Genomic DNA, 11894 nt, shown 5'->3' with positions numbered 1-11894 from the left:
AAGCTGGAATAATTTAGAAACCCTAGATACCTGGCAATCATCCATATATATAAACACGTGCAATGGCCCCATCTGCAAACGTACGTCCTGGATGCATGTCGGCTAATTGACTGGTCTTAGTGGAACACTTGATTACTTGTCATTGTCATCTTCCAGCATCATCTTCCAGAACATGTTCTGCCTTTGATCATTTTCAAGTGAGCTTTGGATAAGCATTGTACTTCTGGATCTTAAATAATTTATATCTTATTTTTTGGATTTTCTGGCGATTAGTTGATGGATGGCATGGTAGTGATACAAAATATTTTTAATCGAAAGATGGGTTTGAACTCGTTGTTTTTTCCTAGAATTGATCAAATATACATATCCTTTGGGAAAAATAACATTTTATTCCCTCAAACTGCAATAATTCTTGTTTCTTAACCTATTTACAATATATATATTTTTTAGCCTATTCACAAGATCGATCATAGCGCGCGCGAAGTCTTTGTAGGCTTCTAATTAGTAATTCACTCAGTACTCACGTATTCAGCTCAGTTCTGTCAGTCCTCAAAATAGCTTGCAATCAACTGTTTAATACAATTTTATCGCTTTCCAAACACAATGAGATCGATACTCATGAATTGCTGATGAAGTAATTTCCGATTCCGCACGTTTACCTAGATCCCGAGGAATAACTGACGACTGCCTTGGTTTTTGTTTTGTCTTTTGATTTGTTTTTTAATATTTCTTTTCCATTTGTTACTTTAAATTATCTTTTAAAAAGGAAAAAAAATTACATTAAATTGAGAACAGGTATATCTCTGGTCCAACCAAGCCCACAAACTCTTGAAACATGTTGAATTCAAATTTAAGATATATATAGCAGGCTTGAATTCAAATGAATTGTTTAATGAAAAAACTATAGAAAGAAAACCTTCACCTACCAAAGCTTCGGTAATTTGTTTGAATTTGAGTTTGATCCACTAGTATATGTTGTGTCGTGCTTTTGATTTTTGTGCAGACAGGCGTGCATGTTTGGCATTACATCAAAACCATGACTGTCCGCATTAATCTGCATGCGAGGGATTGGTTGAAGCAAATCCAAGAAACGGATCAAGTATTGTATATTGGACATATATATGATTGCCTAATTATTAATTGTCCTAACACAGAAAGCTCAAAACCCTCTTCAAATTATGCTTTTATTTTGTATTTTTTTGCTGTCTTTATGCACGAAGAATTCTTCAAATCTAGAGGAGCAAAGTACAGAAGAAGCTTCTTGGCCAGAGAGTGAAAAGCCTGATCAAAACAGAGTATTGTACATATATGTAGGACTGTTGAAAGTGCGTTTCCATATCAATGTGAGGAAGATGATGCATATATATGTGTGTGTGTGTGTGTAAATCATAAAATGACATTAATATATTGTCTAGCTTATATATTTATAATAAATATAATGTAAATCATCATGTCCTCCACTAAGAAAAAAAGAATGGTAATCAAAGTTCACAGGAGCTACTGCGCGCCATATGGCTTCCACGGCCACCATGGACCGGAGGAGGCCATGCACTAATTTCTGATCTTTTAAAATTTATTCCGAAAAAATGGAAAGTATGCTTTTTATATTATTATGATAACTAAGAAGTAATATCGTCATTTTACCGGTTATTCAAGATAATTTAAGTTAGAAATTTGTGGGTTTTTTGTGTTGTTGTTGTTGTTTTTTTTTTTTTTTTTTTTTTCTGGTGCACAAACTACAAAACTTAACTGAGAAAAAAAGAAAATATATTATAAGAAAGTGAAACGGAAATTGCGTTTATTTGTGTCCAAACTCCAAAGTCTGATCAATAACAATATGTATGCGTTTAAAAATATTTCTTCTTACATATATATATAGAGGAAAGAAAGAAGAAAGAAAAGTGGACCATACACATGATATCTGCAACATGCCATGCACTTCGATCGTTTGAGCAATTATTGTCATGGAGACCAAATATCGGAGGTGGGGCATGCTACTGTCAACTAAAGACATATACACACATGCTGCAATCTGCATGCTTACTGCTTAGCTTAATTAGTTAGCTATTATAATATATATAATTAGGACTTATTAATTCGCTGGAATCTGGAGTCACCGATAAAGTGTTTGTAGTGGAAAAGGAGCTCGGCTGGTTCAATTGGTTTTTGGGCCAGTTTGTTCACTCGAGATATAGAACACATATATAATATTTTGTAATCTTCATGTGAATGTGCACTTATCTTACTTCAGTGTCTGTTTTATTAAGTATGGAATTCAGATACGTACCTTCTGCATATCCTCTAGCTCTTGATTTTCAGGCATATTTTATGCCTAGCGTTTAGTCTGCTAAAAATGAGAACTGAAATGCCATATTTTGTTATGTCCAAGAAGTTCATGCATATATATCACATGCACTTGCTTCATCTGGCTATTTTCCACATATTAGCCACACAAAAGATGCACGAAAATTGCCCAGTACAGTTATTGCTTCTTGGGAATCATGATACCTCATACATATGTGATATATATTGGGGCATTGGCTATAGCAGAATATGTCAAAACCTAGCTAGCTAAGAGTACCTTGATTGATGTTTGTGTTTCCAGCAATATCTTGAGTACTCATTTGCAGACCATGACAAGAATGCTTTGTTTTTTCGCCCTTTTAAAAGGTCATATCATCATCATCATGCGGAAGAAACCTTTGATTGTGAGACAAAATTTCTTCATGTACAAATGATATTAGAACTTCAAGGCCAAATTATTTGTTGTAGCCCTTAGCTAACTTATGATTCTTATCCATGTACCTCATCAGATACTACTGATCATGCATGCTAGCTAGTATTAATTAAGCGAGTTAAAGGAAAAGAAAAACAGCTAGCTTGCATGTGTTGCTCAAGAATTATTTGGCTTAATGCGTCTTCAAAATGGGAGGACATCAAATCATCGATCCGATAAAATATTCTGCAAAAAACAAAAAACCATTAATTAATTAATATTCTTTCATTCAAAGTTCTAAACATGGTAATTTATTTAGCCGTTTAGGGTAAAGTGATTCTAGTTCTAAATTAGTTGGGTTTTGAGTCTTTCGTGATCATGCTTTTTAATTATTTTCATGGGTTTCGTGCTAACCTGGCATATTGCATGTTTTATCATAGAAAAATGCTACTCCTTTCGTTGGTAGTCCATGCATGCTGGGAATTTTTATTTAATAATTAAGTGTTTTTTAATAAAGTTATGAATTAAAAAAAATTAAAATGTTTAAAGATACATGTAAAAAAAAGTTTAAAAAAATATACAAAATGAACTAATGGGAGACCTAGCACGCAGTGCTGGCTGTAGATCGAGCCACCCTTTATCATAAGAAGGAACTATATATTACTACTACATGTGGCCATATTAATTAATACAAACTTACAGGGTTATGTGCTTTATTAATTGTTGTATACGGTTGATGCATCAGATCTAGAGATCAGATGTTGTACATATATATCATGATATTATATATATATATATATATATAAGTTGATGAAGTTTTCGTGCAGGATGGATCTTTTTCTTTTCTTTTTTTTTTTCCCCGAAAGAATTAGGTAGGCAAAAAGGCAGTACCTTTGAATTGCAAAAAGGCATTTCAGAGTGTTTTAATATTCGCAAGCTAGAATAAAGTTGAGACAGATGAGTTTAAAGATTATTTGGAACCCTAGCTAGCTAATTAGTTATTACATAAAGGTGATTAATATTATTTAAAATTCAGCCATTAATTAACTTGCTTTCTTGTCTCCAAAACCATTCTTTCCTTTCAAGCTAAAGTGGCCAACAAGTACACATGACTGAAAGGCATTCTCCATTAAATATGGCTCATGCCAATGTGATATCGATGCTGGCTAGCTGCAAAACCCAGCTTCTTTGATACGTCCAACGTCTCATGTAATATTGTCTGATAGTGCTCATAATACATATATAGCTAGCCTTGTCATTATCCAATTCTAATTAATGTTGGATTTGAGCGTTGTGATTAGGGAATATATAATTCATTAGTAAATTTCATCTTAATTTCGTTTTATTTGTATTAAAATTAATTAAATATATATAGGCCACCTTAATTTGGTAATTATCTAAGTCTCAGAACTTGATCTAGTAATTAAACTTGTGGAAATTATTAACAAAGCTAAGCTAAAAACATGCAGTACTTTTTACATAATCAGTGCTTCCGACATCCGGATAAGATCGACCAAAGATGTTCAAATATATATATATATATTAGAGTAATACTACTTATCATTCTAATTCTTATTATCTTCTCATGATCATTCTATGATGTGGCATTAGATATACATCTAATGCCACATTATAGGATTATGAATAGATTTTTTCTATATCTTATGAATATATAGGAGTGCGGGGGTCTCTTCATTTACCTAAAATGATCATAATTAGTATCTCACCATACCCTCTTTTATTATTTGATCACCAATAACATAATATTAAGGTTATGTCACACATGAGGGTGTCTTTTTATTTTCCTTTCATTTTATTTGTTAGATCTAAATTTAGATCGATCACTAGTGCACATTAAAAACCACTTGAGCAGTGCTACGTACTTTGCCTCTCAAACTTACCGCTAGTACTTAGTTTTCATGGTTTTTTCTTTTTAATTTTTTTTTCATATTTTTTAATATTTTTAAATATTTTTAAAAAATAAAAAAATACCAATATACTTAAAATTACTTCCTTAATCTTTAAGTAAAAAAAAAAAAATTCAAAGCGGTCAAAAGGAGTGGTCAATGTAGAGGGCAAAGTAGTTTTTTCCAACCGGGTTAGGTTTAGATGTCGAGAAGTGTTGAGGTATGTTATGAATAAGAGTGAAAAAGTATGTAAAAAATAATAATAGAATATTAAATAATAGTAAAAAGTATGTGAAAAGTAATAATAAAATAATAAATAATAGTGGAGTATGTTGAGAAGTGTTGATGTATTTTTAATATCCAAACAACTTAAAACTATTGATTAGTGTAATTAGAGCGGTGATTATATATATATATATATATATATATATATATATATATTTGAGGGTATTATATATATGAAGTATATTTTCCCCTATAAATTAATTAATGAAATTTTTATCGGTGCTAATTATAAATTAATTAACAACGAAAAATTATAAATTAAGAGAAATTGATGTTGAAACGACCTTTCGTTACAAAGCTAATATTTACACGAGATAGAAGCTGCCTAGCTAAAAGTGCATTTTATAAAGGAGTTAATGGAGATCAGTAGCACATGATGAGAATTATATATATATATTATATTATATATTTTTAATTATGGGCGGTACGTAAAGGTTGGGTGTCATAATTATTAGAATTTGGGTGATGTGGGGTCCAAAAATGCACATTTGCTCGATCGAGGTCTACGTGTTGGTGCCTATATGTGACAGAAGAAAGTGATTGAAAGCGATTAATGATTATACATAAAGATTAATTAATGATAATAATACAGTAGTAGTAGTACTACTGCTAGACAAGCTAGCTAGGCGCTTCACCAGCTTCATCGCTTAAACAAATCAATCAAAGACGTACTACTCCAAAAGATCATCAACTCTTAATTAATTTGTGCTAATTCCTTTAATTATCATGAATTAAGTCTGATCATCATCATCATCTAATCCAGTAGTACTGTCACCATCTTTTGTTCCTTAATTTGTATATATATATATACATATGTACTTATTATATAAAATGAAAGATTAAAAATAAATAGCTAAATATCTAATGACCCGATTCTCTACAAATTTGAATTCAAAATCTCTTTTTTCTGTATAAAAAATATATATATTAAAATTAAATAAATATATAAAAACATAATATTATAATCATGAGTACTAGTCCTGGCCAGTAAATTCAATATATAACTACATGTAATGGAGAGTAATTAAACTACTGATCACACTCATGTTGTACGTAACATCTCTCATGCACCAAACTCGAGGAACAATAATGATCTCATCCTTTAGTAGTATAGCTAGCTAGCAATACTAGTGATATATCATTATATCTTGCAAAAAAGTTACCCAATTGGGAAAATAATTTGTCTAAAACGACATAAGGTGGTATTCCAATTTCCATCTAATGCAATCCTGAACTAAATTATCAAGGAAGGCATACTATACTCGTTCTACCGTTTCTGTTTAGACGTAGCTAGGGTTTATAGCTAGGTTATGCCAATTGAATAAATAGTTTAAGACTTTAATTTAATAATTAGTCCGATGGAGTACTTACATGCATGGGATCACGAACTCATCCATTTAATTTCCTTTCTGTAAAATCTTTATAATAATGTAACAAAAAGTATATATATATATAAACGTTGATGTGGTTAACTTATTGACCATAATAATATTTAATGGTTCTGGGAAAACATGAACGATGGAAGCAGATCACTAGCTCGAATATGCATTCCAAGTTCATGACATACGCACGCACGCATATATGAGACATGAAGATCACATAGAAAGCAGCTTCCATAATCCTTCCCAATTAATAAACTTCTCTTCAGAGTGAGCGTAATTTCCTGAAAATCCATCCTGCATCAGAGCTTCCAATATATATTGTTGTTACCATTTAGTAGAGTTAAGCACGTGATCATGAGTTCAATGCCAAGTTCGACAATCCAAAACCTAAATGATCCGTACAAAAGGAGGAAAATCTTCGGCCAATAGGCGTTCGTTAATAACTCTACATGAAAAAGTAAAGGCAATATAAGCTAGCTAACTAGCAAGCTTGACAATATATATATATATATATATATATATATATATATATATCGAGTGATGTTTTGCATAGTGGGTATTAATGATCATCAACCCAGGAACTAATGAAGAAGATCAAAACACAATCGACAGTACACATGATGATTCATTGTTTTTAAGGCTGTGACGCGATATATAGATCTAACCAAACACTTTTTAACCAAAATTCCTTCTTTAATCATCATTCTCTCAGATCCGGGTAAGTATAGATCAATCTTAGTCATCCCTTACAGAAAGAATATATTCAGAAAAGGAGCTATCTATGTACTATATATATTATCCAATCATAAAGAAATAGAGAAATGGGACGTTTGGTTTACAATAGCTCTTTTGTCTAAAGATATTGTTAGATGGAATCTAATTTCAAGTTATAACAATTTTTATTTTTTTGAATAAGAAAGTACATCAATTTCGTATGGAGGAGTAATATAGAGTTTTATAATGAAAAATTAATGAAAGCTGCAGCCCATTAAGGGAACCTAATCTAATTAAGAATACATTATAATATGATCCACCCCACTCGCCCTCTAGTGTTTATAAACACGGCGATCATAATGCTTTGCACAAAGCCAGGAAAGCTAACAAATTAACAACACCCCAGGCCAAAAGCTCAAGATCAAGATGACAGGTACTGGTTCTCCTTGTGGAGCTTGCAAATTCCTGAGAAGGAAATGTGTTAGGGGTTGTGTTTTTGCTCCATATTTCTGCCATGAACAGGGAGCTACCCATTTCTCTGCCATTCATAAGGTTTTCGGTGCAAGCAATGTGTCGAAGCTGCTTGCTCACCTCCCGGTGAGTGATCGTTGTGAAGCGGCAGTCACAATCTCATATGAAGCTCAGGCTAGGCTTCGAGATCCTATTTATGGCTGTGTTTCACATATTTTTGCTCTCCAACAGCAGGTTTTACCCTTTGACTTCACCCCTGCAACTCTCTCTCTTTCATTTGATGATTGAAACCCTTGTTCGTGTTAACTCCAAATTTAATCAATGCATACTTTTCTTGGTTATTTCTGCAGGTTGTCAATCTACAAACTCAACTAGCATCTCTAAAGGAATTACAAGCAGCTCAAAGCTTTCTCAGTGGCTCTGGCAGTACTGCAAACTCTAATCACGAAAAGTATCATGGAAACCCTTATGATCATCACTCGCAAGATTTCCAAAGTTGGTTTCAGTCAGAAATTACCAACATGATGCCACAATTCAGTACAAACAATATCACCAATAATGTCTCAGCAATTCCATACAACGAGAATGTGTCCGTGGAGAACTCTTTTGGGAACTATGGAAGCTCAATCATCCCTGAGGAAAATGCCTCATATGCTTGCTATCATGAAGATCAGGCTTCTCATTCCATGTCTTCTCTTGACTTGCACAAAAGCAACATGGAATGGACTCTCCAAGACACTGATCACGACCTTGATCAGTCACTCGGCTTTGGCTATATTTAGCATTTATATATGAAGGGTCTGGCCTTAGTACAAGAGATTATAAGCGGTGAAGACGACTTGTCAATTTTGGATTGCTGCTACATAGTTTGAAACATGCACCCTTTTGTTGCCATAAATTAGAAGTTAGAAACCCTAGAAATGTATATACAATTGGAAACCCCAAAATCAAGGCTATGATATTGTTTTGCTTAATCTAGTGTAATTTTGATAGAATAAAAGTACTGTACTTCTTTCGCAAAACTGGAAGAAGACCTGCTTTTGTTTGAGCTCATTTGCATGCTTGTTTACTAGCTAGTGAAGACCCAAGATTAATTTTGACCTAATGCCTACAGTTGCCTACTTTCTTAGTTTGATATATATTATCCCTTGAAGAATCAAAGTGGCCGGTGACTTTTGAGAATTTTCTGTCATGGTGGGTAATGATATTATTTTGAAGTAAAATATCTACCGATCTATCAAATCTACGAGCAGCTACTAAACTTTCAGATAGCTAGTGGTTCATGTTGTTCATGCGGTAAGCTAAAGATCACCGATTAGCTGTAATAAAGTTGCGCCTTAGATACTGAGATATTACTATTAATGTTGTGTTGTTTCACGTAGTAAATGATCACTTGCTCAAGCTACTAGCTAGCCTTTTTTTTTTTTAACCTAATTCTCACCCTGAAGAGGCTAGCTTTTGGAGAATGATTTGTTTCCAGTGCTGCAGTTGTTTTTTATTTCTATTGATTAATTATATATATATGACCATACTAACGGTCTTCTATTTCCCCTTATCTCTAGGTTTCCAACGTGTTATGGATGACTGATATCAGGCATATTGTTCACCAGAAAGTTGCAATGCTTATGAGACAAGGATATCGATCGGTATCGAACTTTTGGTAGTTTCATCTTGTTTTTCCCCCCTCATGGTAATGTTAACATATGATCATGAATGACTGGAAGTAGTTTTTCCCCCCCTCCTCATCGGCAAGGACTGGAACAAGTTAGGTGATGACAATTTTAATTTCATGAAAGTTCACATTTTCCAATTGCACGTGTCAGTATGGATATTACGAATTAAGTACCCTGTTTTTGACTAGCATATGCGATCCCAAGAAAAGATTCATCCATCTGTCAGGTCGCTCAGGGAATAGCCTAACTTTGATCTTCTTCGGTTCATTCACCTTATTTGTTTCTTGTTTTTTCTTTTTAATTTTTTAAATTTATTTTCGATCCCCATTTCCCAATGCTTGAGAATTGCATCTAAACACACGTACATTTCCCAAAACGAAATAATTTTCCCAAGTTAATTTCTGTCAGTATGATCTCCTCACGATTTCTCATCCTTGGTGAACTATATTATATATGACAAGCTCTAGTACTGAACATTTTATTGTTTTGCTTATCGTGAGTCGGCCCAAATTGTAAAACACATTGGAAGTTCATCTCACGCTCATGAACCCTATATATATCTCTCCTTTCAGGCACTGAAGAAGCACTGAAGAAGATTTTCCTGGATGAACAAAACAAGAAAAATTAGAAGGGGGTCTTCAATTTAATCCCATCATTTTCGCAAAGCTTGATTCTTATTAGAATCAACTGTAGGCCAAGTGTATAGTGTCGCCCTCCCACACACACACACACACACGGACATATATATATATATATATTATATATATACCACCCAGTACTCCATTCAACCGATTGATTTAAGTTTCAAAGTTTGCCTTTATGTATCTTCTTCATGCAGCTGAAGTTAGTACTAATTAACATGCTTATATTATGCTTATATTAGATATGTGGATCCGGCTAGAATATCAAGGATGCATGCAGGTAAGAGGCCAGCAATCATCATATATATATATATATATATATATATATATTTATCTGCCTGCAAGATTACATGAGTACCTAGCTAGCTAGCTAGAACATTTTGTTAAATATTGACAGAGAATTTGATTTTCTCTTTTAAGACCATATGCACATATATATTTCACCAATATTCAATGGTGAGATTCCTTTGAATTGACCTAAGAGCTCAAAAAGATCATATGGTCATCATTAATATATAATTGGTTTACCTTTGATCTGCAGGTACTAAAGAACTATTAATTGTAACTATCGACCTTTAGACCATATACACATGACATGGGTATTCACAATCTCAGCTAGCTAGCAGTACATGAAGATCAAATTTAAAGTGAACGAATATATAGCAGCCAAAGTTAATCCATCACAAAACATAAAGATCATGCTCTTATAAGGTTAATGTCGTGTTAATGTTTATTTTCTTTTGATCAAATTCACTTTTGAGATGCAAGAAAAGAAAAACTTATTGAAAACTACTCAAATTAATGCTCACTTAACTTTACCTGCTGGTCAAAATATAGTACCATTTATAAAGCCAAGACAGACACCCAGCCGGCGGCCTCTCTCTTTTGTTCCAATCCATCATTTACAGCTAGCATTGATGCAATAGTAGTACCATTTCCAGCAACTTGGATGGACCGACTTGATTACAATTACTACCTGCATGCACCACTTTACTTTTGGTGAGTCATCTCATCATCGGCCCAATCCGGCCATGTAATGGCCTGCCGGCACCAAGCTGCCCTTTCTTTGGACAGAATAATTAAAAACACCTTGGAATACAATAATTCCCACGAAAATATTGAAAAGAAAAGGAAGTAACACACACACACACACACACACACACACACATATATATATATATATGTATTCTTTAATTTTGTATATGCATGCCTAATTAATAGCTAGTCTTGTATGGCTACAAAACTAATTAGGTAGCTCTTTAATTTGTGTTTATGCTTCTAAGCAAGTTTATTGTAAGATAAAAATATCTGAAATAGAATTAATTATCATGAGTTGGGCCTGCTGATACTTCAAAAGCAACTACTCACATTTAGGCTGAATTAAGAAACAACAAGACCCAGTTGAACTTACCTAGTCCAGACCCATGTCACCACGTAGAATCAAAATAATTAGCAACTAAAAATTTAAAACAAAATGATATTCTATAATTTGATATCACATAAAAAAAATATATATTGATGAAAGAGAAATATTTTAATCACAAAAGTAAACTTATAAATTGATGTATTAATACATCAGATTGTAAATTATTTTTATTATAAAGTAGATCTGACGTCCATATCATATGAAATGGAATTTACTTTTGTGAAATCTTTTTGTAACTGTAACAGTATTCTTAATGAAAATATTGAATATATATATATGATATATAGTTGATAGGCTCGTTTGGTTACACAATTCAAATGAAATGAGGTGAGATATTTTGTTAAAAATTGAATAAAATATTATAATAATATAATTTTTTTAAAATATTAGTTTTTTTTTAAATTTAAAAAAACTGAATTGTTTATTATATTTTATGTACAAATTTATAAAAATTATAATGATTATATAAAATGAGATCAGATAGTTTAGTTTTATGTAACTAAAAGAGTCCTTAATCTCATGTCCTAGTATGACACAACCCCATTTTTTGGTAAACTGTTGGTCACAATATTTATGTGAAGGTTTCTTAAGGCTCTCCATGCAATTTAATTAATAGTTCTGGAAAATATAGCCAGATTTCAGTCTTTCAGACATTATTCCTTTGCATTGGGGTTTGAGG

General features: G+C 32.7%; 1 protein-coding gene across 1 annotated transcript; it reads left to right on the top strand.

The window, feature by feature from the left end:
- The first annotated feature begins 7430 nt into the window (after positions 1–7430).
- On the top strand, positions 7431–8257 carry LOC122306536 (LOB domain-containing protein 29). Its single transcript, XM_043118962.1, has 2 exons — positions 7431–7709; positions 7826–8257. The coding sequence occupies exons 1-2, from the start codon at positions 7431–7433 to the stop codon at positions 8255–8257; spliced, it is 711 nt and encodes a 236-aa protein (XP_042974896.1).
- Positions 8258–11894: the final 3637 nt, after the last annotated feature.

The sequence above is a fragment of the Carya illinoinensis genome, chromosome 4 (assembly GCF_018687715.1).
Source record: "Carya illinoinensis cultivar Pawnee chromosome 4, C.illinoinensisPawnee_v1, whole genome shotgun sequence".
NCBI lineage: Eukaryota > Viridiplantae > Streptophyta > Magnoliopsida > Fagales > Juglandaceae > Carya > Carya illinoinensis.
The sequence above is the reverse complement of the archived record's forward strand: the minus strand, read 5'-3'. Positions and strand labels throughout refer to the sequence as shown.

Bases quoted from the DNA above. Each gene is read 5' to 3' on its own strand.
- LOC122306536 (XM_043118962.1), top strand. From the start codon at position 7,431: ATGACAGGTACTGGTTCTCCTTGTGGAGCTTGCAAATTCCTGAGAAGG. The intron at 7,710-7,825 runs GTTTTACCCTTT...TTATTTCTGCAG, and splicing joins TTTTTGCTCTCCAACAGCAG to GTTGTCAATCTACAAACTCA.